We start from the raw sequence: 27,013 nt of genomic DNA, 5'->3' as shown, positions 1-27,013 counted from the left end.
AACCCCTTTTTTCGGGCCTCCGATGCTCCTCAGCAGTTACATGGATAAATTACAGTACTCGGGAAGACTCGAGTCTCGATGACACGATTCACGTTCCAAGGCGCCGCTAACACTCGGCGTGAACTCTGGCTTCAGTTGTAAAACTCGATGTTTTGTCGGAAATTTTGCAAGTGCCTGATAAGCGCCTATAAGGCCTGTAAGGCTGGATCCGTAAGATAGATGTCACAAATGATGGATGAAAAGGCTTAATCATTATAAGAGATCATAAACTTCCCGATAAGGCCTTATTTCCACTTATCAGTGACATATTTGTGACAAAAAACTTCCTGATAAGCCTCCTAAGCCGTGACAAGGCGACCGTCCGCTTATCAGGCCTGATCAATCGCCTTACAACCGGCGATAATGGGGCTCGGCTTATAATCCCGGATCAAAATTTCCGACATTGGATATTCAAATATTCAAGTTCGGATGGTCGATAGATCACCTTATCTTAGTCCTGTCACAGTCCCGTCACTGACGCGTTGGCAAACTGCTCACTACTCAGTTTGCCAACGCGTCAGTGACGGGCCGGTCACAGGACTAACCTTATCTAGTAGTATCATTCGGTCGACCTTGTGATCAACCTCTGTCAAAATTTCGATTAGGGTCGATTCTGGAGATATGAGGGACTTTCTGGGACTTCATGATCACCGTTCTTTGTTTGTCCGACAAACATCCCACGGCCCTATCCAGTCCTGTGACTCCTGTCAACCTCCTTCCCCTTCAATTCCCCATGAATGCATACTAGATCTTCTCAAACGAAGTCCGACTTCCTCAAAGCGAGGTGATCATGGGGGTAGATCGATATCAGCGCTCAAGACTATCAATTTGGAGGTACTACCGGTATCTCAGTGCATTTGGAGTTGGAACTGAATTCATTCGACAGCTGGAATTCACATTCGGGGTCACCACTCAAGCCTTTTCAGTTTTCAAGGGCGTCCTAACGCGGAATGTATGTCGTTGCATCATTGGCGTCTTGAATGCAGGCCCCTTCCAATTCTTATCGATGAAAACCTAGATTCAATCCGTGACATCTTGAATGGACGCGTCAAAGCCGGTTCCCTGGGCTGTCCTGAATAGGGCCAGACCTTTTGAAAGATACCGGCAGCCATTGTACACCGAGTCACGCGAACGTCAACAGGTCACAGCATGAATCGGGGCTTTGACGGTAGCGAGCTATCATTATGCATCATGCACCAGACTCGCACACCAGTTTGTACTAAAAGACCTTCGGATTCGTGCTACTCTCCCCATCTCTGAGGAACTTTGGCCTACATCTTTTGCCTTTCCAATTCCCATGTACCCAAAACTCGTCGCTCTTGATACAGAGTACGTCCGCTTGTTAGAGCATGTTGCAGCTTACTCACCACCACATCCAGCTGGACCCTCTTTTGGGGTTGGCTCAACGTCAACGAATGGGGTAAGGGTCCGGGTGCGTATGTCCCTACAGAAGACAACATCGAGAAGAGGAACTATTGGGAAATTCAAGACCGAACGTATGTTTTCGTATACTCTTTCGTTAGTCTGCTTTTCATCGACCTCGCCTCCAGCAATCACAGCAGAGCCTGCGGCATGTTTGCTGATGTGCCGAAGATAATACAGGATATCTTGAAGAACGGGGCAAAACTGGCCATTGTCTCTCGGAATACGAGCAAAGCCATGTAGGTGTTTTGAGCCTGCAAAACTGCTTTACTGTATTGTGCTTACATCGGATCAGGTGTGACAGGGCCCTTTGGCACTGGACTATCCAGGATCACCATGGGAAAGACAAGCGGGTCATCGAGCTCGTTAAGTTTGACGAAGTGTACGATGGTAAGTCGATTCCATGAGTTGATTTCATGGCAATGCTTAAGCCACACGTGCAGCCGATAAAACGACCCACTTCCGTAGGATCAAGGGCTGGACAAACTTTGACTATTCCGACATGGTGGGTCTTACCGTAGCTTCGAGGTGGAGATCCGCCAGCTGATGTTCTCGGTCCCAGATCCTCTACGACGATGAGGCGATTAACAACACCGTTGAGATGATGCTCGGTATGCTTTTCTCATTCTTACTGTTGCACATTCGACTGACACGTGTCATTGTAGGCGTGACTTTTCAGGTTTCGCGAGATCAAAAGGGTCTGACCTGGGACAACTATCAGGAGGGACTGGATGTATGGCGACGAACCAAAGCTATCCACAGCCCATGGCGTGGAACAGCCTTGAACAGTTACCCCAAGAGAAAGCTCATTGGATTTTCGGGGATGGACATGGGAACTATCCAACAACTTGAAGCTGGAGGGAGACGAACCGATAGGAAAGAAGCTGCGAGATGGGGCTTTGCCATGTATGTGGCGGACGAACCTCGGGTGTAAGATTTCAGTTCCCTGTGTCGCCTTTCTTTTTTCTAATTTTGAACAGGGCAATCTGGTTCAACCAGTGGATCAAAACTTACTTCCCCGGGGTCGCAACCGCGGTTTGTGCTATCTACGCTCGAGATGGGGATATATGGGATCGAATGAATAAGGTACGAGGATTCAAGCCGCACCAAGAAACATTCACTGAAGAACGCCTAGATTTGGGTGCCTGACAGTCGCAACGATCTCAAGCAAAACAGGACGTCAGATTTCATGCTCGGCTGGAGCGAGGAGGATCGAAATCGTCAAGTAAGGCAGTGGGGGGTGAAGAGGCCCTATGTCCTCTTCTCGCGACATCCGAACATGGGCGGGACCTTTCCCGTGGCCGGACGGTTTAACGAACTTGTGATTTATCCACAGGTTCAGGAAAACCTGATCTTGGCGGTCCGCATGTCAGACAATGAACTGAGGTCTGCGAGCAATGTCTATTATGAAGGGAAGATTCGTGAGTGGAACATAACGATTCCTCAAGAAACCCGAAACGACTTTGCGATAAACCGTGAAAACATCGGCTGAAGTGACCTCGTACGTACAGTACGGAATGGTGGTGATGTACTAGTATAGTCTGTAGTATTTAGATATTGTCCTCTTCAATGATGAAAAATATCGGTCGATTCAAACAGTCTACTTGGGGCCCACACCGGCAACAAACCGGCGACTTAAAAATATTATCAAGCTCAAGCCGGTCGGCCACCAGTTTCCCATGCCAGTTGTCATTTTTAGTACGGCGAATTCACCACTACTCCCAAGTTCGAATATGTCGTCTTCCATGCCAGTTGTCAGCCGGCGATTGTGTGCCTCCGCACGCTATCTCGTCACATCAGGAACATGACAGGCAGTTTGAAGCTTCCACAGATCTCACAATCTCCGAATAGTTCTGACCGCTGCATCCTTTCCAATCGGCACCAGATACTATCCAATTATATGGGGTGGGAGGTATTTCACGATTTAACACTTTGCTCCCCTCAGTTTTCTCATTCCTATTCTAAGATCTCACGATGTTCCCAAAGCTCGTTGCTCTCGATACAGAGTAAGCCTCTCGGAATTTCCGCTGCAGTTAAGTATCTGTTCTGATATTGGTTTGCAGTGGTACGATCTTTACCGGTCAGCTTGACCAAGATGTATGGGGAAAGGGTCCGAGGGCTGCTCATAAGCTTGCGGATAACATCCACAAGGTTGACGAGCTCACCCTCGAGGACAGAAGGTGAGTGTAGAATGACTTTTTATCTGTATAATGTAGCCAATATTTTGATTTAGCGATCGCGACAACAAGATCAAAATGAACCCCGACATTCCTAAGATCGTCACCGATATCCTCAGCAAAGGTGCCTCTCTTGCTATCGTGTCACGGAATACCAGCAAGGCTTTGTGCGTCCTATTCTATTACGACACGAAAGGAACAGAATTTCAATGATTCTTCGAACAAGATGCGACCGAGCTCTATACTATTTTCACACCATAGATCCCAAGTCTGGAGAAACGAAACCGATAATCAAGCTTGTACGCTACGATGAAGTCGTCGATGGTCAGTGTGAATCTCTTGAGGTCAAGGAGACTCATCTTGAATCCTCTGCGTACTACAGAACCAAAATCCGAACATTTTAAACGAATCCATGGGTGGTGCAAGTACGACTACACCGATATGGTCAGCTTGTCTTCTTCTCATCCTGGAAAATGATCCGACTTGACCTTCAGGTCTTTTTCGACGACGAGGCTCCAGACGATGTCAGCGATCTCGGTATGTGCCCTTCATCCAGTAATCGCCTTGTTGTTAAACTTCTCCTAGGAGTCGTCGTAAACGGCTGTCCACCCGAAACCGGCTTAACTTGGGAAACCTACTCGAAAGGGATTGCACACTGGGTCAAAACAAAGAACGGGGGACCAACGCCTGGGTCGACCACTAAATTAGAGATTGCTCACTTCAACGACGTCTATCAAGTTGGAGATCAAAAGGTTAAGATTGATGGCAAGCAGGAGACTATTGACGTCACCAAGTTTGCATCTTCATTGGCCGGCATAACCTCCAAATGGGGTCAGAGGCAAGACGGCAAGAAGGATGGCCTGATCGTCTTCTCTGGTGACTTGTTTTCGCCATCAACAGAGAGCTCCATCACTCGTGGCAAGCACATGGTGAGTCGCGGATGCTTCGAGTTGATGGGCCTATCTTATCTTCCATGACAGCCGCCTGTCGTCAATGCTCTCGGAGTCGACGTTGGATGTGTTGGTGAGTTTCGCCTTGAACTGTCGCAGACCATCCATTCATCTCGCCTTGCAGGAAATCATGAATTTGACCTTGGTGCGTTATGACCAGGATGGCGTCGTCCAGATTGCTCATGGCCGAACAGGCGTTCCCCAACTTCAAAAGTTAATCAAAGATACCTCATTCGTACGGCATAATAACCCCTGATGCGACAGATTTCCCGTGCTGAACACCCCAATTTTCACAGCCCTGGCTTCTGAGTAATGTCGTCGACGAGAATACCGGAAAGGCGCCTGAAACCATGGCCGAATTATACGTGCTGGAGAGAGCTGGGGTTCGCATTGGCTTTGTTGGTCTCGTCGAAAAGTGCGTCCCATGCCACCCCCTCCAAGAATTTCTCGCTCACTAGAATGTGTCGACAGAGAGTGGATCGCCACGGTAACCGGATGGCCTGCAAATTACAAGTGGATGGACATGGCAGAGGTTGGCAAGAAATTGTCCACCGTCCTTCGTGACCCCGCCGGTGAACACAAATGTGATCTTGTCGTCGCGGTGACCCATTCACGGTACGGGAATGAAATGCTCATGTGAAACCTTCGACTGACTCTTCCACTTTAGTATTCCGAATGTAAGATATGCAGAGGTCCCGATGGAACAGGAACACGCTCTGACGGTTATTTTATAGGACATTAAACTTGCTAGGGCCCTTGGTGCTCTTTCTGAGAAAGGCCAAAAAATTACAGATATAACCTCTCTTCAGGGCGTTGATATACTCTTGGGCGGGCACGACCACATATACTGGATCTCCAAAGGTGTCAATGAATGGGAGGGCTACGATGTACAGTTACCTCAAGAGGGCGCTGAAGACGACAAGGGCGATACTCTGATTGTCAAAAGCGGCACTGATTTCCAAGATCTTAGCGAGGTGATTCTGGAACTGAAGGATACCCCACCAGGAAGTGTTAGAAAGAAGGTCATTCAAAAGATCACGGGTGAGTAGCTGGCAAAAAACAAAGCCGTCCTTGAACGATAGGGCTTACATCATCTTTAGGAAAGCGTTACATCACTAGAGAGAGCACACCTGTGAACGACGCTATGAAAGCCGTCATCGACAGCGAGCTCGGGACCATCAATGCTAGCATGGCTGAACCAATTCTCATCACGGAGGTTCAATTGGATGTTCGTTCCTCCTTTATTCGCCTACAGGAGGTCTGTTTTGTCTTTTTCACGCCGCGGGTAACGTTGACAATCCTGCAGTCTCCCATCGGGAACTGGATCGCTGATTGCATAAGGCCCGCGTACGATGAAGCCCTCGCCAAGATGGGCTACGGGAAGACAGACTGCGTTGTCGCCTGCTGCGGCGATTTCCGTGGTGATGGAGTTTATGAACCAGGCGAGGGCTTTGTCACACAGCGGGGATCGCTACATTACTGATGCTGAGATTTCCAGGGTTCTTTACACTGAAAAATCTTATGACCGTCTTACCTTACGATGATCCTACCATTGTTGTCGAGCTCGATGCCAACGCTCTGTGGGAGACCATGGAATCTGGTCTTTCGCGATGGCCTGTTCAGGAAGGGTGTGTTATGTAGCTGCATCTCTCAGGACATCCTTCTGACTGCATCTACCAGCCGTTTCCCTGCCATATCTGGTATGAGAGTGACATGGGATAGCAGGAAGGACGGTAGTAGTCGTGTCTTGTCCATCTGGCTCACGGAACAAGACCCGAAAAAGCCTGGCGTAATAGTGGACAAGGAAGAGGTGAAACGTACCAGCACTCGGAAGTACCTTGTCATGATTAGCGATTACATGTCTCAAGGTGGTGACGGCTACGATGTCCTCAAGGGCAAGAAGCAAGTCATTGCCACAGAGAACGGGCAATCTAAGAGCGCCTTGATCAGGAAGTTCTTGCTTGGTAGGTCGAGGCCCTTTCGCTCGTGTGAGCAGTGATTAACTCTCAGTCCACAGGTGCTCAATTCCTCAACAAGCAGATGACGGAGAAGCCTGCGGCTCGTGCTGCCATGTCGAACAAGACTTTGGAGATTGTCGGAAACTTCGAGGCTCGGTTACCGGAGCTTCCAAAATTCAAGCTCGAGAGTCTCCCAAACCTGCCGTCATTCAAGTTGCCCTCCACTCCAAGTCTCCCGGATATGCCATCTTTGAAGATGCCCTCGACGCCAAATCTCCCCAATATGCCGTCCATGAAGTTGCCTTCCGCACCCAGTATCCCCAAAATGCCATCGTGGAAGGCACCTTCAACATCATTCAAAGCACCGTCGATGCCGGAAATCAAGCGTCCATCCATGCCCAACTTACCCTCGTCCGACTCGCTTCGTAGTAACTTGCCCGATGTGTCGAGCGCCGTCCATTCAACACAGGATCTTGTTCAAAGCACTGCTCAGTCCGCGTTAGACATGGGAATCTCCACTATCAGATGGGTGGCAGCCGGGATACTTCTTGCTGCTGCACTTGCAGTGGCTGACACCGAGGACATGGGGATGTTGGACCCTTATGAACGTGTTCGCACACGTACCATGGCGCGCCTCCTTCGTGCTTCAGAGTCGGTGAACCTCAACTTGCGGATGAATTTGGCTGTCTTTAAGGCTGCTGATCGTGGTCAGGGCGGCTTGAAATCAGCAGCAGATGCTGAGGATGCGAAGGTTGACGCTGCTGAAAAGGACGCGAAGAAGACACTTCCGGTCATCCATCCGATTGTTGATGGGAGGTTGAAGGATGTGGCCAAGGCGTAATTAGGTTGGCACGTCGGGAAAAAACTGTACCATTGCACTACCTAAGAAAAATATGCATCGAAGATCATTCCACTTGTCCCTTTCCTGGAATCGAGGTTTCTGGTATACCTCCTTTCTCTGTAAAAATGTTAGCAGAGTTATCCTGTGGAAGATGGGTGGCCGCCGGCTGGCATCTGACGATTGATCCCAATTCGCTCTTCCTTCATCTTTCTATCCTCAATCCTTCACCAGTGCCTACTAGAGTCTCTATCGTTCGTCCACGAACGTCAAATCCCATGGATAGCTACGGAAATCATGATAGGCGGGTTTATAACACAAACCCAGTAAGTTGTCGAACATAGTCTACATATATTACACTTCGAAAATACTCCCTCCTTTTTCTTTCCTCATAAAGCTCTAAGAAAGCAAACCCTGCAAACGCCATTCCCGAATCCACGCCTCAATATCCTTTTCACCCAACTCACCCTCCAACTCAAAAACCCCGGCCAACAATTTCTCTCTCTTACCCGTAACAATCTCCGGGAACCCAAACGCTTCACTATCCCTCTCAGAAATCCCCATCTGCATCGACCTGAAAAACTCCAACAGTCGTGCAACAACATGTTGATCAGCTTCCGATGCTGCATCTGCTTCGATAGACGCTTCAAGTGTCTTGAACCATTGTGCGTAGGGAACCAACTCCAACCCCAGTACATCCTTCAAGGGCTTCATTATCCGCATCGCTGGCACAGGTCGAGAATGTGCTATATTAAAAAATTCAGTGCTTGACCTATCCAAACGACGAAACCCAAGTTCGACAACAACTTGGGCTGCTACATCGATAGGAATCCACGAGACTTTCTGTATAGCGCACTCTTCTCAATACCCTTCCAAGAGGAGGAGGAACACAGATGGGTAAGAACTCACCCCTGGCACATCTGGCAAGAGACCAATCTTGGTGCTACACTTCACCAAGGTCGGGAACCATTCATCGATCTTCCAAAACCCTCCGTGACCGTGGTCGGGTTTCCCTCGCGCACCGGATAGTTGTCCACATCGAACAACAATAGGCTTGAGAGGTGTCTCCTCACCTACCTTTTGGAGGAGAGCCTCCGCACACCATTTCGATTCGGCGTATCCTGATAATTTTGGTTTTTCAATTTCATTAGTTAACAACAAAACGCGATTGATGGGACGCCGATCGAGGACTTACCCCACCCAGCCGCCACCTTGGGATCAGGCAGGAAAGATTCCTCGCCAACAGGGATATCTGTTTAGCATGAACATAAGATGTATTCCAAGGGGGGGTGACTTGAAAACGTACTTCGGGCCACTCCAGCTGAGCTCACGAAAATAAAACAGGGTAGAACCTTCGATGTCAAAGCTAGATCGACCAACTTGCGAGTGCCCCACACGAAAGGTTTGAGAGTCGACAGAGACACATTGAAGTCGACCATCCAGGCTAATAATATAATTAGGTGATACGAGACCTTGGATTGATTGCCAACTTACCGTTATCAAAGATCGAAGTTATGGTATCCTGAAGTTCCTTATACACCTCTGAGTTGAGACCGAAATTGTCGGCTGTCGTATCCCCCTCCAACAGCACTAGCTTGGGAGAGTCCAATAAAGAAACATCCAGACGTCTAGCAACAAATGCTTCCTTCTGGCGCGATTTGATGTCGTTCGAGGTCTTGCGAACGATAGCATATACCTTACTGACTCGGCTCGAACAGAGTAAAGAAGCCAGGATATAACAACCAAAGGTTCCAGTAGTCCCTGTAGCGAGGACAACCTCCGACTCGCCACTCGATGGCTTAGCGAAAGTCTCCCTCGGGAGACCACCGGAAGTTCTCTCAACCAGCTTCAGCATAGCGGCGGTATTATCCTCCGAGTTACGCTCATAAGAACCCCGCGCTACATCGACAAGAAAATTGGCAAGTGATTTAATCGAAGGGTGTTGGTAGACAAAGCCGTGGCCAATCTCGCGAGTGTTGATTGAAGACGATGTCCGGAGTGCATGTAGAATCGTATTACGGATCCAAGTTGCTTGTAGACTTGAAAGAAGAAAAAAAAAAGGGGACGTCACGATCGGACTCCATTGAAAGGTAGTTGCGCCTCACCTATCACATCCGTACTGGAAAAGGTCCCCATCATCAGGAACGTTACTTTTCAGAACCTTTCCCACCACTTTCTGCACGAACTCCAAGCTGGTCTCCGAATCCCATTTCAACGGAGGTAAAAGGTGGGTCTGGGAAGAGCTCTTCACCGAGACATAGGCAGCCTCGATTTCTTCGGCGTACGCTTCCAGAGTCGCTTGCCTACGAGGTGTACCCTTCGGAGTGAATTCGAATGGCTTCACCGGGTCCGCTATGAGGATCATCTACATCCTATGAGCGGCCTGACCCTGAGCACGGAAAGCGCTGCTCACCTCTTTGAACATCAGGAAAAAGTGAGACAGGAACATATACCTCCATATTCTTATGTATTGCATGTAGCTCGGGTAGCCCAGTTTACGTCCCCCCATAGATGTAGCATTTGTAGAGTCCCATGAGAGAAATCTATTACCCCGTATTGCTCTGTATCGCCACGTATCGCTGCATATACCTGCCAACATGACATACGTACCCGCTCTGTATGTCCCATACACCCTGTAGATTGACAGTTATGGAAACATATTTGCGAAATATTTATTATAAAATTTTCTTTTTGCTTTTTTCTCTCACTCGCCACCTACTGTACCATTGCACTGCCCACAGTAAGGAATTATTTTAATTTTAATTTGCACTATAGCATTGACTATTCCATTTGCATTTGTAACGAATTAATACATTATTTATAACACTATGTCAAAAGACGGCACTACTGAAGTAACTACTGCTTGGAAAAGTATGGCCAAAGATAAGCCAGGTGCTAACGATTTTGATTGCGTTACACCCGCGTGTAGGGCTGTACCCACGTACCTGCAGCAGAGCACATGCTGCTTTCACACGCCTCCACCAGTGCAAAAATGCTGAAGTCCCCCCATTCAGGGTAGACATCCAAGTTTCTGGATGTCTGGAGGCCACAGTAGTATGGAGTAAATGAAAAGTGTTCAACCCAATCCTAATGAACACCATGGCACTGACTACTGGTAGCTTTCAGGGAAGAAAAGTTGTGGGGATTATAGTACTGAATCTACTGATACAGAGTTATACCAGGTGTACTGAGCGGGTACTCAGCGCTACGGCTTCTACGAACTATACTGTGACACCAGTGACGCAATACGGACGATACTGGCGGCAACCGGACAGGTATTGACGGCATGGAGGGGCATGGAGAGCCCAATAGTGATGTGCCGATGTTACGGATTGTGACGTATGGTATGTTATGTACAGTGTCTACTGAGTGTCGGCCCGGGTGTACGGGCCATTTCCCTGTTTCCTGATGAATATCCGAGAGTGCTGAGTAGTGATGTGCGGGCTCGGGCTTGGCCTGAAGCCCGGGCTTGGGCTCGGCTTGAGAGGGCTTGGGCCTGTAAATTCTCAAGCCCGAGCCCTGAGCCCAAGCTCCGGGCACCAAGCCCACGGCTTGGGCCTGAGCCCAGGCTTACTGTACAAAATTTTAAAAGAAGTATGGCTGTAAAAATATCAAATTTTTAGTACATTCTATGAACCCAGAGCCACGTTCCTTTGTGTCTGTTGAACTTAGTGCCAGAATTTGGCAAAGAAAGCCGTTTGGAAGTAATCGGCAGCAGTGGGGGCCAGCAGCCGACATATATTTACGGCAAATTTACAGTCATGTGAATTATTTATATTAAATTCATAGCCGGCCATTAATACTTCGGTTTAATGGACCATTTTGGTAACCTGCCAGTCCCGAAAAAGAAATACATTGATTACATATTAGAAGCCCGGGCTCAGGCCCAAGGCTTGGGCTTTCCAAACTGCAAGCCCGAGCCTTGAGCCCTTCAAAGCCTTATCCCGGGCTCGGCTCGGCTTGCAAAGCCCAGGGCTCGGCTCGGGCCGGCCTAGGGCCTGAGCCCGAGCCCGCACAACACTAGTGCTGAGGCGCATAGTCATTTGCTTTCTCAATAGACGGCCTATCAACAGGCTACCGGTCAAACTCTGTTTGGATTCCCAGGACGGTACATACCAAATCTCGTTCCGGAACAAAGCCACTTTTTCCAGGTCGTTTGGAGAAAATGCTTTCTCTTGAACAGGAGTAACTATAATTCCTGCATGGAATCGACCACGTCCGAACATGATACAGTTCGCGACGTTGGGGTCTTTCATAATGATATCCTCTTCGTAACCCCAGGGCCTCAGTGTTCAATACTCAATAAATAAATAAAATGGATTTCGTACCGAGCAGAACAGGATTAGTCTAGAGGATGGCAGGTCTGGTTAACAGTGTCGGGGCCGATCTTCTCAAATTTAGAAACAAACCTTCTCTCCAGAAGAGTGCATAATCTGGTCATCTCCCCTTCCATAAACCTGCCATAGTTCTGGATTATCGGGGTGTCGAACAATCAGGTCGTTCAACAATTGCACTACATATGATTAATCCTAGACTCAAAATTTAGTAGATTCTACCACTGTTATTTAATCCTATCACTACAAGTTAATCCTATCAACTTTGAACATAATCTGAACCAATCACAATGAAAAATAAATACTATATAATCCTATATAATCCTATCCATACCAGGAGACATTGACATTAATTCTAAATAATCCTATGTAATCCTATGTAATCCTATGTAATCCTATGTAAATGACCTTTCAGCTGTTCATATTAATCCTAAGTAATCTCACCAGATTTGATTAATCCAAGATAATCCTACCAGATTTAGATTAATCATACTGTAATCCCACTGGAACCATGCTTTTGAACAATACTATATTACTTAGATAGTCTACATTTAATCCTCCTCATCTAATACTTCCTCATCAAGATAGGCAAAATCATTCACCGTCTCCCACTCATCATTGCCATCATCTTTAGACTCCTCATTATCCTCACTATGCACCCTCTTATCCCATTTTCTCCTACTAGGCTTCACCTTCTCCTTCATCTGCCACTCCCTTTCAACATTGAACCCAAGTTTTTCATGTACATAAGCCTGTTTTTGGGCATATGACTCATATCCTAGCAGCACCATACATTGTCGAGAGGTGTTGCCCACTCCCACCTTCAGAGACCTTGCAAGCTGAGCATGCTCATCAGCAAGCATGTTCCAAATCTCCTGCATTTGTGCATGTGCTCGTACTATGCGGGGATATTCAGCTTCCAGAATCTCTTTCTCCTCCTTCCATCTATCCAGTATTGCTCGGTCATGGAACCATTTAACCCGGTGCACTATATTATTATCAGTTTAGCTGTAGCAGATCCACAATTGAACCATGACTTACTTTCAACCTTCCACTTCTCTGACTCATCTGAGTCCTCATTTATGTTTCGACGCCCAATTGACCAATACCAGGGATCTGGTTGACTGGAGCCAAGGTGTCTGGCCTTGCTCGTATTTCTGCACCATAGCTCAGTCTCCTTTAACGCTCGTATCTCTTGATCATGTTCATCCAATCCCAATGCAATAAGAGCTTGTCGGTTATGATTATAAAGGCGGCAGGCATCTTTTGCGCCATTCATTTGAGTGCAAAGCAGCCCTTGAGCTCGAGTATGTTGACGTTGGCCTGTAACCTCAACCTTTTTCACAGCAACTATATGGTTGTATGTGAGAACACGTATGCGAACGTCTTCTAGACAGTCATGTGCTAGACCCTCACGCAGGCTACATTCGATAGCAGCTGCTTGGGACAAACCACACGCGTTACGCTCATGACCATTGAAAGAACTGGGGAGGGGTAGAGTGTTCCTTTCAGGATGCTGTAGGTTGAGATCCTTTGCATGGCGCTGAATTAGCGACACCAGTGCCGGATAGTAACTAGACATCATTTCGCTGAATGCTAGACTGTCTTTGTGAAAACGAGTGCGTGCTGCATCCATCTTCTTCAGCTTATCCTTGGGAGGATTGCTAAGCGAGGCCAAACGCAATATTTTGCAGCTATACACAACAAGGTTAACATAAAAAAACTAGCCCATAATACTCCACTCACCGTGTACGATCCAGGTTGATTCCCGTTAGAATCAAGTCTGTTACGCCATCGAGGGCCTGTTGACTTTGGCTGTCCACGTTGACTCGCTCCTTCGTTATCTGTTCTGATATTCTGGTCTTAAGGGATGGAATATCTATTAAATGTTGTCGTTAGCTACCCTCGAGAATGCCAGTGATTAACGTACTCTTGTCCACACGGCTTACAAAAAGATCTTCAGCAATGTCATCACGAGGACCTGGTAATGGCTTGATGTAGAGCTGCTCCCATTCTGCTATAACTGTTGGTTCAAAAGAACCGGAAAGCTCGTCGAAGGTGGGCTGTAATTCCGCTATCATTTGCACTGCTTTTGCCCACTTGGACTTCAGTGCCGATCCTAAGATGTGATGAGGAATAGCTGACCAACATTCAAAATAAGAATATGTACCGAGTTTTTGGTATTTTTGCCAGTTCCAAAAGCCATGGAAATCATCCAGTGTGTCGTGACGATGACCATCGTTCATGTGCCTTGTGCTTCCACCAGTCAGCTTCTCCACTGCCCAAGGAGTTTCTACCAGTTCCCTGATGGTCATCGCAACAAACCTAGTATAGGCAAAATGATACTTCGCTTTGCAGTCGTCATTGTGTCCATCGATATGACCTTGAGGAATGGCACCAGTTACTGTTTCCAATAGCTTTAGGGTTTCTTCGTTGTTGAAGAACTCGCTGTTGTTCCGCAACCGCTTGATGAAGTTCTTGATGTAGATACACCATAGGTCATAACTTCCGAAAATCCACCGGAGATTTGGATACATCGAGAAACCCTGATAAATAATCCAATCCACCAGGTGGTATCTACATTAGAGGTCAGCTAAATACTCAAGGATTAGCGTCGGAACCCACCCCTCGCCTCTATCCATGTCGACCATACCAGATGGATAAAAAAAGCCGTGGCGTGTGCAGATCATGCCCACTATTCCCGTTACAATAGCATTCTTGAATTTGAGGATGTTCTGCATGCGAGCAGCACGTAGTCAAGAGCAATGAAGAGGCTGCAAAGTAAAATATCAGTGCGCCGAGCTCAAACTGAATATAACTAGAGCTTACATCGGGTTCTCCTGTCTGTTTGCTCGCATATGCTCTGAACGGCTCACGCTTTACAAAGTAGGCTGAGCCGCCGTTCAGAGCCACATCATCAGGGTCATCACGCTTCTTCAATTGTTGAGCACTGTGGCAACCATCAACCGCAAAAAAACGAGTGACTGTATGTCTGTATTGCTGTATATAAGCTACTGTCATGTGTGCCAGTCAGAAGACATACCGGAATTCAGGTTTAACATCCCTAATCTCATCAACATCTATGTTAAAACCTGGCTCAGGACAAGCGGGGCAATGGAGTGCAGTGCATCCTGGGCGTCGATGCGGAACATGAGTATCGACGCCATGAGATTGTCCGGAACGGCGCTTAGTAGATAGATGTCGATGGATGCGTGCAACACGCAAAAACGGTCGGTAACGGGACTGGAAAGCCAATTAGTTATTGAATCTATACTAAAGAAAGATACCTGCCTTCGTGTAATGAGGGAGAACAGGATCAGTTTTCCTTCTAAGAGCATCGTAATAATCGTAGGCTGCTTTCTTGCTAGTGAGAGTATGAAGGTGGAAGTCGATAAGAACCTCGAAGCTGAAGACAGAACGAGGTGAGTCCACAGTTCCAGGGAAGAGGCGGCAATCGAGCAGTTGCTGAAAGTTCGAGGAATGCCCTACGCAAAAACAGAAATTCACGAAGATTTCATGAATTCCTGTGGTGTGAACCAAGGTTAATTTTTGAAGCTTGTCGGCGTTCGCCTCAGGACAAGGCTCCCCTCCATGTCCGAGATATACACGTGCACCAAGTTCACCGAGACTAGACAACTCAAAAAATCGACCATTCCAGCTCTCGATGTTATGGAAAGGCAATCCACGGTGCTGAGAAACAATGCATTTCTCACAGCAAACACCGCCTAGCCAACACTGCCGGCAGCGAAACAGTTGCATCAAGCCCGAGCTGCAGGTGCAGGCAAGTGATACCCGGGGATCATAGTGCTGTGAAATGTAGGCATCTTGAATGTCTTGTAACCTCTCTAGTAAGGGCGCCATGAGAACACTTGTACCCTGTTGGCGAGTGAGAGAAGAACGTGATATTGATGAAAGCCACATACCTGCGGTCATTTTCAACAGTTTTCTGAGTCTGGCTCGTCTTCCCATTCTGGATTCCCGTCATCATTCATGATTGATCTATCCTCTACAAACTCGTCTGCAAAATCAGCAGTTTCTCTGCACTCTTCTACCATATCTTCAAGAACCTTCACCCGCTTTTTCTTTCTCGGTGACAGCTCAAGCTCATTATGCTCCCAAGTACCATCTTCTTTGAAGTAAGTAGACATGTTCATGACTTCTTGCTCCTCCGAAGGTTGAGGCTGAGGGTTTGACGGTGTCCCTAGAGGAGACATGCCAGCCCATTTCTTCTTCTTTGCTTCGCGGTTCAGTTTTGCGGTAGATGGGAGTTTAGGAGCCTTGACCTTGAACCTGGGCGGCATCGTTGACTGCTTAACGACTGTTGAGCAGTAGATTATGAACGTTGTTGAGTGAGGTTATTGTGAGGACACACCTTGGGGCAGAAACAATGTGGCAGAAACAACGGAAACAATGCCTGCATGTTTTTTCTCAGCCACGGGGCTGAGCTGTCTCCGCATCTCCATTGTTGGTGTCTGTTGGCTTCACCGCCGAGGCGGTTACTAGTCCCTTGGGCCACGAAGAGGCCAGACACATTCCAAGGGGAATTTTCAATCTACCGATATCATCGAGATGTAGTACAAGAAAATACAAGATACAGGACTATAGAATATATGATATAGGTACACGGTAAGAGAGCGAATACAAGCCAGCAAGTTAGGTCAACTTTGCAGCAGCAACATCCCGGTTCTGCTGATGAATCACCTGTGCAAGTGACGCATAATCCACTTCCCCCGGCTGTCGTATAGGCCGGCGTTGATTGCGGGCAGCCATTTGCGCACGAGGCAGCAGAGTATGCTTGGCCCATGCTCGATCTCCAGATGTTTCATCAACCGTCTCAAGAAACTCCGTCGAGACCTCGAAAATTTCTCCTGTGAACTGTACATCCTTACCGCGACCCGATACCACACCACACACAGCCCAGCTCTCCGTTTTGGCTTTGTCAGAGTGGAACGACTCGATGACGCGTACAAGTTTTCCAATATGTTCGTCGTTTCCACCGACAACGATCAACAAGCTCTCTCCGCTCGGCCTTTTTCGAAATTTTACAATACAGTTGTGAGGTAGATCGAGGTTCTCGCTCCTAGTGTTGTACCTCGCAACTACCATCCCGATGGGTGAGAGTGTCGGCTTGACAAAGACACCTGCCTTTTTGCTTGACGTATCGTGGGGACCTCCCTTGATATCGACAAGAATTGGCACATTCAGGAGGCGACGATCGAAGAGCCAGTGGTCCGGAGAACAGGGTATGGGTTGTGAGCTGGTGCTCGCTTCACATGCAGGAACTTGAAGGGTGTCCGGTACTGGCCACGAGCTGCTGTACATGTCTAAATCATCCCATCCATCATCAAAGTAAGGATCCCAGATGTCGACAACAGAACTCTGGTCTCGAATTGGTACAGGAGTGCCTCCTGGAGGGATCTCTGAGTTTGCCTTCTCGTATTCCTCCATCTCCTTCAACTGTTTTGCCAACTCTTCTTCTGTCTCCTTGAGTAACCTTTCCCAGTCAACAGGGCCAGGGCGTTCCTTTAGCTCAAGTGGTTGAAATGTCAGAGGTGTACGTTCAATGGTTACAATGGTGGGTTCAAACTTCTCGCAGGGAAGATAGAATTCCTGCTGTCTGTTCAAAGCGCGATACTGATAGAGCAGCTTTCCTGTCCGCCATTCCCGAACGTGATCATAGTACACCTTTTCGAGTCGGTTGCTTCCATTCGCACTGAATACCTTCAGTTCAACTGTGAGTTCGAGGCCAGAGACCGCATAGTCATTGCTGGTGCGATTGACATCACGAACAAGAGCTCGTGAACCCTTGAATGGGCCGCGTATAACAGCAACCTCAATACCGAGCCAGGGAACCTTTCCAGACCGCATCACTCTGATCGTGCGATCAATATGATATTGTCTGTGCTTAATTGGGTCGAGTGGTAGCATTTCCCACAAAGGCGTGAACGACGTGAGCCTGATTGTAAGGATGATGGTCAACATTTGAACGTTGACGAGGAGCAATTGAACGTACCCTTTTAATGTAACATTGACATCCTCCACCTCTGCAGAACACCCCAGTTCCGGAATGTAAACATTCAGAACAAGGCAGTCGTTGTAGCGACCCCGCTTCACATCCTTGATAACTGCATCTCGCGGAGAGTACAATCCTTGAATGATGGTCACATCTACGTTATACCAGGGAATGCTCGAATGGTGAAACGCAGCGCATGTGCAGCGCTTGCAGGAGTTAGCGTCAACAAGCATGTCCTAAGGGCGAAAATATATCAAGGGCTTATTCGTGTGTGAAGAGAAACCACCCACGATCCCTTTGCGACTTGATTTCTGCGATATTGCGAGAATGGAGCCATGTTTGGCCACAACAAGGCCCTCCGCTCCCGCATAACGACCAACAATAACTTCAACATAATCGCCAAGGACGACGATCTTCCGTAAGCTGCTTTTCTTAACACAGTGTGTACCAGTATCCCCGAAATTGACAGTGTAGTTCGTGTTGTCAACGATTTGAAGGATACCTCGCCCATTCGGGACCAGAGGGTCATCCATAACGTCTACGACTTCGTCAGATTCGAAGTACCAAAAATCAGGTTGAGGATAGGGGAATCTATTCGAAAAAGGGTGATCTTTGAAAAGGAAGCGCGTGCGCGAGGGTATACAGCTGATGGGCGTTAACGTCGACGTCCGAAAGAATTTTATCAGAAGGCCATGACTGAATGTTTTTCCGAGAAAAGAGTACAGACGAAGATCGCGTGCCTCCGGCGCCACATCAACGTCGTAGTCCTCCAGGTCGAACAAACGTGCATCAAAGCGGGCACCCCTCTTTCGCTTCTTGGATTCCAGAACCCAAAGCGGCGCGATACAGGGGACGATTAGCACCCGATACCCTTCCTCTCCAGTTGTTGCAGAACTACATCGAAGTATTTGTGCGGCATCACCAGTATATGTCCCTCTTCCCACTACTACCCACTCTCCTGGTGCCAGAGGCCTATGCTCGAAGCCGCCATCCGGTGCTTTAGCGGCTCCTTTGGACCACTTCACCCATTGCTTGAGCTGTTGACCCCCCACAGGGCATATAGACGAGACATACGCTTGGGCGTTGTCAATCGAGTTGGCGCTGGATGTAGGGTCAATTAAGCCATGCCGATGAAGGACGGGAATCATGGGGTGAGAGGTAGATGCCTCTGCGTCAATCTGAGGGGATTCGATTCTTGCAGCAGGACGGGAGTTCGATGTGTATTTGTCGTAGATAGTTTGAAATAAACGAGGCGATTGTTGTTGTTGATGCGCTGTAACATTGCGAGAAGTTCCCGCACCGCATTCTTCTGAGCTAGAGACCGGTTCATCATCTGTTGAACGGTTAAGAGAAGCGTTAAACATCCTGTGAACGTATCACCGTACCTTGCTCATAATCATCCCGTTCATACTCGTCCATATCTCCATTGGAGGAGCTCTCATCCTCGGCTTCAACGTCTAGGAAACGAACAACTGGGGGCTAGAAATAACCGTTACTTAAGATAAGTAAGAAGTTGCTCGATGTTGAACGTACCATTGGTTATTGATCAAACGATCAGGGGCGGATTTGTTTGAACAGAACGGCTTCCTCCCTCAAGAAGCGAAACCTATACCGAAAACAAGAGTGTCAGACTCCCGAGTTAGCGGTCTTAGAGATGGCAGTAGCGCCAGTGCCAGTGCCAGTGCCAGCAGCCGCCGTGAGCGACTTCGACGTCGTATACAGCGTAATTTTTTCTTTCTTTCTTTTTCTCTTTTATTTTCACTCTCAGGGCGTTCATTTCATTGTATAAGAAATGTTTTTAAAGTATTCTAACTAGTTTCTACATACAAAATCATAATGAGCGTACCTTCAACCTTGATGATGGTGGTACGACGTTGAGTTGAGCAGGAGGTGTCACTATGTGACACCTCCTGCTCAACTCAACGTCGTACCACCATCATCAAGGGTTAGTACAACGCCCAACTCGTAGACACCGTAGTTTAATTAAAGAAAGTTTGATATACTTTAGAAACAAGTAAGAACGGCCCAAATATAATGAGAAATGAAAGAAAACGAAAGAAAAAAAACGGAAAGCAAACTGTGCGTCAAGTGCACACTTTCGCCAAAACTCGTGTTGACCGTTATTCTTTTTGACAGGCTGGTTTTGACTAGGTTATCGCGAGAACTAACATAGGATCGCTTGGGAATTTTATTCACACTGTACGTTTCACGAAACTGTTGAACTTCGTCAACTAAGTCCGCCCCATTCTTTACATCAACAGCTTCAACTACATGAATCCCATCTCCAAAATCGCCTTCCTTCATCCTAATCATCACTGTCGCTAAGCCAAATGGTTGGCAAGTCATATCCACCCTCATTCGCATTCATGTCTTCACTGTCGGAAATTTCGATCACGCCGAGGAAGACACTCCGTTCCTTGCCCTTTCTGTTAGGAGTCCTCACCGTCTCACCAGAAACCTCGGCAGTTTTGTGTTTTTTCGGGTAGGAAGGCATTGCGTCACCTATCGCCTTGCGTTTAAGGGCAGGTGGTGGGCATGGAGAGGAGTATAGTGGAGAGGAATTGGGGGTTCTTGAACCTTTGGATGGCCCAGCCTGTGGTGTCGAGTTGAACACAGCTAAGCGTGCGTCTGTTGTAGGCGTTGCTAGTTGAGGTGGGGAGCTGAAAGTGAAATTCTTGGAAGGGAGGCGGGCTCGTGGAGTGGACAAAATTTCTCGGTTATTGGGATGATTCGCGATTTCACCAGCAACACTTCCCTGGGCTTTCTCCAACAACCAGCCCATCACCGCCATCTTTTCGTCGGCGGTTGAATGCACATTTGGTTGATCCGAATATTTCTGCCCAGCCAACTCGAAAACAGCCCTCAACTGAATGAATTGATTGAGTGAAGCTTGTGGGAGAGCTGATGATACATATACCGCTTTGTAGCGGTGGATATGGCTGTCATTCATACACTGAGTATGCGGTAAGTATACCATTATCCTCATCCGTAACGCAGTACTTACTCGTTTGTAGATACGTCCGATGTTATAAAAAATTCGTCCTTTTCCGTAGTTGCGAGCGTGTTTCCACTCACAGCCGTTCTCCTCGTAGTCCAGTGGGAGATCTGGCATAATCAAATCTACCAGTTTTTTCATCTCGAGAGTTAGGGCATCGCAAAAGCGATTTTTCTCTTTCTGGAGAGGAGTAGAAGCCTTGCCCTTTGCCATCTTATCACAGGGAAACGAGACAAGGTAAATTTACTTTCGTTCTATATAATGACTGACTTTATTATCGCAAGTTCTTATTGTTTTCTAGTTTCGTGCCAATTCAAGTGGCCTAATGTTTCTTGCTGCATCACGTTACATGTTCCAGAATCTAAACAATCGTTTTAGATTTACAACAACTTTCACTTCTCCTTCACTTTGCCCATCAACATGAGTGCCCTTCGTGTCAATGTTATGGATCCGGTTCTAGCTAACAACGATGGACCATTAGTCCCTGAAGGACCGCCACCTCCATATCAACCAGCCACTGCAGGAGGGCCTGCTCCACCTCGACGAGCTACAGCGGGTTTTAAACTCACCAGCGAGCATCACAGATGGCTATCCAGCGAAGGTCATTGGAACGCCTATTATTGGGCGTTGGAAGAAACCGATGCAAAATTGAAGAAAGGTGCCAAACGTGATTGGCTCGACACTAGTGGCATAGTGGACTCATTCCGCGCCAAGTTTACAATCACATCGCCCCATGAGGCTATCTTGGAAGTAGGTGTTTCTTGTTCCATCTATCATCGGACTTGCAATACTAATGGCAGCCACGATTAGGTTATTTACAGGTACTTCATGAACATAGCTCGCGAAACTAGGAAGGGTAATAAGGAAAAGCCAGCACGTCAAGAGGGCGGTACCAACAACCCAACTGCCCCTCCCACAGCTGTCAACCCTCTCCCCATCAGCGCAACCTCGACTGCCCCCACCATCAAGATGACACCAACACACGCAGCTCCTCCAGTCAGTGGAACGAGTGGTGAGCAGCGAGCTATGTCAACAATGAAACCTCGCGCTGTCAGTGCAAGGAACATTTATGCAGAGAAATTCAAGGACGAAATTTTGGCAGAGGCTGCTGCTGGTGCTCAAGGCAAAGGAGGAGGCGGGTTTTTGGGCCCCTACCAGAAGGCGATAACTGAACGTATGAGGAAGCTGAGTGACGAAGAAATGGCGGAACTTGAAGAGGCAGCAAAAGAGTACAATGATGGTCATGCGGTGAAGCCGCCAATGGATGTCATCCTCCAGTGGGTTTGTACTTGTAACATTCTCCTCGCTGCTTATCTTTTTACAGAAATCAAGAACAGCTTGAGTTAGCTGTAGCTACAGCACTACAGCAGATGATCGGTGATGACTGGGGGCAATACAGGGACGTCTCGTTCGTCGTTCACACCATCAAACCTGTTGCATATGGTGAACCAGAAGTAAGGATGTACGTGTTAATTTCATGTCATTGACTGTTGGGCACAGCTTTATATGAAATTTCAGGTTATCCATGACTCGGACAAAGGCCGAAGGCTTCAAGATCGCCGACGATGATTTCCGGAAATTCGAAGACAGCTTTCTGAAGCCGCTGAAAAAATGGCACAAGTCCCAGAGTAAGTACTCATTGATTATTGATTTCACAGTTTCATTAACGAGTCACATTGTCTAGCTAAGGGTAAAGGCAAGGATACCAGCGACGAGGCCCATGTTGAAGATTTCACAATGGAGAGAAGCGACACGCCTCCTGGTCCTGATGCAGCACCCAACAATGAAGGAACAGCAAACAATGAAGATGGAGAACATGCTGACCATCGAGGCGTACTTACGACTGAGCTCATCGAAAACTGCACAAGTAAGTTACAGTTCATGTGCTAATGCTTTACTGATTTGCAAAAGGCCAACAAGCAGGTACCCTGTTGCCTGACAAGTCTATTTTTGATCCACCTGCCACTCCCGCAGTGTCTATGAACGATGTTCGGCCTGCATCACCAGAAGCCACCGAATATGTTCCAGATGTTCATGCAGTCGAAAACGACCTGCCAGAAGGCATGGAGGTGACGAGTTCTGTTGGAGTTTCTCATTCTGCCACATCAGAGTCCGACGTTTTACCTGCTGAGACAGTGAGCCAAGGACAAGGAGTCACAGGTGAAGGGTCAACTCTCCATGAACAAGAGGGTGACAATGAAGAAGAGGAAGAGATAGCCTTGAACATTCCCACTAAGGCCAGCACGAAGAGGCGTAAAGGCAGCCAGGGAGGCAGGAAAGCTGCAACAAAGAAGATTAAAACCAGCTCGGTTACCTCCCGAAAGAAACGGTAGGTCTTACAGTACTCTCTTTTGTTCTTAGCTTATTCTGCTACCAGGAGTCTCCCAACGACAACGACATCAACCGTGGATCACACAGCGCTCAGTCTGCGCAAGCCTTCCCGCATCAAACGACCTCCTCGCACTGACAATGATCTTGGTATCTAGATTGTGGTCAGATTAGATTAGATTAGATTACAATCGGATTATAACTAGATTATGTACAATCAGATTATAAGGGATTATAGTGGGTAAGGATTAGATTGTGGTCGGATTAGATTGGATTACAATCGGATTAGGATTAGATTAAAAAGAATTAATCCTATTGCTAATTGCAATAAAATGTCAGTCTTTCTTCAAAAAATGGGATTATCAAGGATTATCAAGGATTATCCATGGGATTATATAAGTCAGATTAGACTCTAAACTGTTAGGATTACTGTAGGATTATATACAAGTGATAGGATTAAAGTATAGTGCAAGAATCTACTAATTTTTAAGTGTAGGATTAATCGTGGGAAATGATATTCCTGGGTCGTTAGTGTCGAGGGCTGGAGCACCATCAACGGTCGTATTGATGACCGCGGGTTGATGGGTTGGGGTTTCCTGTGTCATCAAGCGAGGTCAGCCATAGAATTCCGATCAAGTATAGGGGAGACTCAAGCGAACCTTCAATACGAGTCGGAAAACTCCATCTTGTTCATCATATGGTACAAAGACAGGATGACAATGCGGTGAGAACTTTGTGGCACCTCTGATAAATTCCAAGATCACAGATATGCATTTTGTAAAACTCACTCTCCAATATTGATACCCTTCGGGTGCAGGTCCCTCTGCGCACAATACGGGTTCTGAGTTGGGTTTGAAAACCAAGAACTCGGACGCTACTCACTCGGTAAAAACAACGTCACAGTGGCCGTCTCCGTTCTGGTCCATGTGTTAATATTTAATCATAACAGAGGGGCATAAAAGCGACTCACTGGCCATACAAAGGTACAAGATTCACACCCTCCGAAACAAGCATATTCCCAATGGCAGGATTCATAGGTCCACCAGCAAAAATTATGGTTTTGTATTTGCGTAAAGCCGCCACCTTTTCGGGATCCTTGGACCAATTCTACAGAGACCTGGTGAGTAATCGAGATTAGTACGGTAACGGCACTAAAAACTACTACTAGGTGCAGCAAAACACACTCCAAGCACGAAGTGTGCAAAACCAAACCCAACACTAGCAATTAGCGTAGTTGATTTGTGGAGGTCAGTATCAATGGACACTCTCAGCAAGGTTCACTGAGGACTCTAAGATAAGACTTCAAGGGTGGGGCTTTATATGGTTCAAAACAAATTCAAATTCTGTGTTCACAAGTCAAAATGACAAAGGCTTTCTACGAAGTTCACTACTTCGAGGAGGTGTTCAATTCTTTCTAAGTTCAAATAGAACTATCAAATTCAATTCAAATTCGAGTCAAAGCAACTCTACAAGTTCAAAGTTTCCAAGTACCAAAGTGGCAACAAATTCAAATCAAATTCAAAGTTCAAATCCAATCTTTTCCAAATACAAACACCAACTTCGAAGAAGTGGGGCAAAGTATAAGCCAGAGTCCCCTAGTGAAAGCACTTAGGCTTCTGTCGTAGGTTACTGGGGAAAATACTGCTGCTACCATCCTCCCTTATATACGCCTTTTCGAATAAATAATAATCAAATGTCAAAGATATGGTAAAAAGTCGAAAATATAGAGAAATCCCTTTCAGAGATACTAAAGTACCCTTAATCAGGTATAGTACATGTCAATTAGATATAAAACTGTCCAGAATATAGTATTCCTTATTCCTTTTCCTCATATTTTCTTTATTCCTGTTCCGAGTCGGATATCTTTGACATTTGCATGTGGATACATCCTGACCCCTTTTTGTTTCCAAGGCGAGTCCCCATGTGCTCCCTTGTTCTCTCTTGTTCTATCCAATCTGGAATAGTCCAAAACTGTTCGATCTACATTCCAGGGACCGTTCCTATGGTTCTTTCCTGGTAGAATATCCTTTCTGACCGGACATCGTCGACATCCGCCCCTTTTCTTGTTTCCAGCTGTAAGTTACAGCCACCAGCATTGTTTCCATTCCTTAAGTCCGAAGTGGACTTTAGATAGTTACATCCGTCCGATTGTTACTTCCAGATGTACTTCTAAGAGTTGTTTCCATCTTTTCAACCAATATCGAAGAAATCAATAAATTGATAGTAAAATCAAGTGTCCCCATGTTTGCTACAGGTAATTGCGAGTGAGACGAGGCCTATCCAAATGAACGAAGGTTTTTAAAGGCTGCTTCATCAGTTCCTACAGGTTTTGGAACATCGAAGACTCTCATCTATAGGGTGTTTCGTACTTTCTGTACTTCGGATAACCCGCAAATAGACCCGTGCTTTGACTAGCAGCTTGGGCTTGCTCTAATCCTCATATTATGTTCCCATTTTGATTATATTATATATAAAAATGTTAAAAATGCGTTTATTTAGGTACTAGTAGAGTATATCTGCAATAACGGGACGGACTCTAAGGGCTTACTTCGAGAAACGCAGGAACGCAGAACATAAGGGTGCATCCTGCGGCTAATGCGGCCGAATAAACCTTGTCTGGCGTTGGTATCAATGGTGGCCAACCGGGACGGAATACGGCCATTACAACTCCAGTGTACGCCTAATAACAACTTCTAATGTGATTTGTACGTCGAGAGATTTAGAGTCAGGACTTACCGTCCATACCATAACTGCAACACCCATGAGATCTGTTCAAGGGCTGTCATCCAAGTTCAGTCCCAGAGACAGAATAAGTAAATGCATGGAACAGTGGAACGGCATGAGCTGATAAAATTTCGCCACAGATATCAACCTCTCCGTAATCTGTATACTTGAGCGTAAGGACTTTGACAGATGTACTTGATACTCACATGGCAAAAGTCCAGATTCCTTCAGCGTTCGATACGTAAATGAAACTGGCTTTGGGAAGGAGGTCGAGCCTATTACAACCCAACCTCACAACTCTGTTAATCCTCTGCATAAGCGTGAGACTTACCTGATGAGTGCATAATTATAGCTCTAGTACTATGATCTGCCTGAACAGGTGAGAGAGGGTCGGCCTTTTCAGCTTTGGCGTAGAGTTCATTGAAAGTCAGTATGGGAGACTCTGTAATGCCGTGTCTGTCCAGCAACTTCAGAGCAGCTGAGAGAAGGTTGCGCATTCCAGGATCTTGACTGACGAGAACATGGTGTGCGTTCGACGCCTTCAGGAGGTGGGCAACAGCCTTGTCTGAGTTGCGTACGGATATCGGAAAGGCGACAAACCCCGCTCGCATGATACCAGCGATCATCATGTAGTACGAAATCGAATCTGTGTGGATTGTTCCAAGATTTTATGTTCAACCCAGGGGGAAAGCACAAGCACTCACCCGCAGCCACTAACATGGCTATGACAGGGACCGATGAAGATGGCTGAGATGATACAAGGTGTTGAATCTTGCGAGCAGCGGTATGGATAGCTGGGACCGCTGATTTCCATGTTATATCATGAACTTGACCGTCGTCATCTTCGTACATCAGGAAAAAGGGGTCTGACGCTGAGCTGCGTTGAACGTCGTCGGCGTGCATTACAGGCGGTCGCACGTGTGAACGCCACGAACGCGCCAACGCACCCAACGCGGCTCAGCGGTAGGTTAGTTAATTCCGTGAGATGAACGCGCGCCAACGCTCACTAACACTCGGTCGCCGCGGCCAACATCAGCGTCGACGTGCACTGGGAACGCATGTACACACACTCAACAGGTCAATTTGCCTGTGTATACTCATTTAATAGGGCTTCATTTATGTTCAGAACAAGACGGTAATGCAAAAAAAGACATTTATTATGATTGTTCATTTAAAATAAAATACAAACAGATGCTAATTAAAAGAAACTAATGGCACTATCAGCCCTTTCAGCT

General features: G+C 47.0%; 9 protein-coding genes across 9 annotated transcripts; 3 read left to right on the top strand and 6 right to left on the bottom strand.

The window, feature by feature from the left end:
- Positions 1-689: 689 nt before the first annotated feature.
- E1B28_005021 (uncharacterized protein) lies at positions 690-3,059 on the top strand. The gene is made up of 11 exons (XM_043149560.1): positions 690-873; positions 926-991; positions 1,058-1,368; positions 1,419-1,535; positions 1,590-1,700; positions 1,757-1,851; positions 1,905-1,966; positions 2,024-2,072; positions 2,127-2,391; positions 2,442-2,547; positions 2,597-3,059. Exons 3-11 carry the CDS (start codon positions 1,337-1,339, stop codon positions 2,951-2,953), a joined length of 1,194 nt encoding a protein of 397 aa, XP_043014166.1. The 5' UTR covers positions 690-873; positions 926-991; positions 1,058-1,336; the 3' UTR covers positions 2,954-3,059.
- A 110-nt stretch (positions 3,060-3,169) lies between these two features.
- On the top strand, positions 3,170-5,203 carry E1B28_005020 (uncharacterized protein; the record flags this gene model as incomplete). Its single annotated transcript, XM_043149559.1, has 13 exons — positions 3,170-3,373; positions 3,428-3,467; positions 3,525-3,641; positions 3,695-3,805; positions 3,865-3,962; positions 4,021-4,082; positions 4,133-4,175; positions 4,224-4,567; positions 4,619-4,661; positions 4,713-4,733; positions 4,783-4,823; positions 4,885-5,003; positions 5,060-5,203. Coding segments are annotated over exons 2-13 (1,175 nt in total), but the record flags the coding sequence as incomplete, so codon positions are not given.
- A 2,580-nt stretch (positions 5,204-7,783) lies between these two features.
- On the bottom strand, positions 7,784-9,818 carry E1B28_005019 (uncharacterized protein; the record flags this gene model as incomplete). Its single annotated transcript, XM_043149558.1, has 7 exons — positions 9,798-9,818; positions 9,490-9,749; positions 8,879-9,423; positions 8,691-8,828; positions 8,580-8,636; positions 8,294-8,505; positions 7,784-8,227 (listed from the first exon to the last, which is right to left on the bottom strand). Exons 1-7 carry the CDS (start codon positions 9,807-9,809, stop codon positions 7,784-7,786), a joined length of 1,668 nt encoding a protein of 555 aa, XP_043014164.1. The 5' UTR covers positions 9,810-9,818.
- Positions 9,819-12,269: 2,451 nt separating this feature from the next.
- Positions 12,270-15,056, bottom strand: E1B28_005018 (uncharacterized protein; the record flags this gene model as incomplete). Its single annotated transcript, XM_043149557.1, has 9 exons — positions 12,270-12,706; positions 12,760-13,412; positions 13,465-13,597; positions 13,649-13,837; positions 13,889-14,295; positions 14,344-14,453; positions 14,548-14,710; positions 14,762-14,961; positions 15,006-15,056. 9 exons carry the CDS (start codon positions 15,054-15,056, stop codon positions 12,270-12,272), a joined length of 2,343 nt encoding a protein of 780 aa, XP_043014163.1.
- Positions 15,057-15,653: 597 nt separating this feature from the next.
- E1B28_005017 (uncharacterized protein) lies at positions 15,654-16,181 on the bottom strand (the record flags this gene model as incomplete). Its single annotated transcript, XM_043149556.1, has 2 exons — positions 15,654-16,036; positions 16,091-16,181. 2 exons carry the CDS (start codon positions 16,179-16,181, stop codon positions 15,654-15,656), a joined length of 474 nt encoding a protein of 157 aa, XP_043014162.1.
- A 190-nt stretch (positions 16,182-16,371) lies between these two features.
- Positions 16,372-19,150, bottom strand: E1B28_005016 (uncharacterized protein; the record flags this gene model as incomplete). The annotated part of the gene is made up of 4 exons (XM_043149555.1): positions 16,372-17,674; positions 17,732-17,967; positions 18,022-19,064; positions 19,117-19,150. The coding sequence occupies 4 exons, from the start codon at positions 19,148-19,150 to the stop codon at positions 16,372-16,374; spliced, it is 2,616 nt and encodes an 871-aa protein (XP_043014161.1).
- An 886-nt stretch (positions 19,151-20,036) lies between these two features.
- Positions 20,037-20,939, bottom strand: E1B28_005015 (uncharacterized protein; the record flags this gene model as incomplete). Its single annotated transcript, XM_043149554.1, has 2 exons — positions 20,037-20,684; positions 20,736-20,939. 2 exons carry the CDS (start codon positions 20,937-20,939, stop codon positions 20,037-20,039), a joined length of 852 nt encoding a protein of 283 aa, XP_043014160.1.
- Positions 20,940-21,146: 207 nt separating this feature from the next.
- On the top strand, positions 21,147-23,212 carry E1B28_005014 (uncharacterized protein; the record flags this gene model as incomplete). The annotated part of the gene is made up of 7 exons (XM_043149553.1): positions 21,147-21,476; positions 21,537-22,003; positions 22,051-22,188; positions 22,245-22,354; positions 22,411-22,593; positions 22,638-23,055; positions 23,104-23,212. 7 exons carry the CDS (start codon positions 21,147-21,149, stop codon positions 23,210-23,212), a joined length of 1,755 nt encoding a protein of 584 aa, XP_043014159.1.
- Positions 23,213-26,080: 2,868 nt separating this feature from the next.
- Positions 26,081-26,681, bottom strand: E1B28_005013 (uncharacterized protein; the record flags this gene model as incomplete). Its single annotated transcript, XM_043149552.1, has 2 exons — positions 26,081-26,424; positions 26,483-26,681. The coding sequence occupies 2 exons, from the start codon at positions 26,679-26,681 to the stop codon at positions 26,081-26,083; spliced, it is 543 nt and encodes a 180-aa protein (XP_043014158.1).
- Positions 26,682-27,013: the final 332 nt, after the last annotated feature.

Source organism: Marasmius oreades, chromosome 2 (genome assembly GCF_018924745.1).
Source record: "Marasmius oreades isolate 03SP1 chromosome 2, whole genome shotgun sequence".
Taxonomy (NCBI): domain Eukaryota; kingdom Fungi; phylum Basidiomycota; class Agaricomycetes; order Agaricales; family Marasmiaceae; genus Marasmius; species Marasmius oreades.
The sequence above is the reverse complement of the archived record's forward strand: the minus strand, read 5'-3'. Positions and strand labels throughout refer to the sequence as shown.

Coding starts and splice junctions, on each gene's coding strand:
- E1B28_005021 (XM_043149560.1), top strand. CDS start 1,337: ATGTACCCAAAACTCGTCGCTCTTGATACAGA. Junction 1,852..1,904: donor GTTTGACGAAGTGTACGATG/GTAAGTCGATTC, acceptor CCACACGTGCAG/CCGATAAAACGACCCACTTC. Junction 2,548..2,596: donor TATGGGATCGAATGAATAAG/GTACGAGGATTC, acceptor AAGAACGCCTAG/ATTTGGGTGCCTGACAGTCG.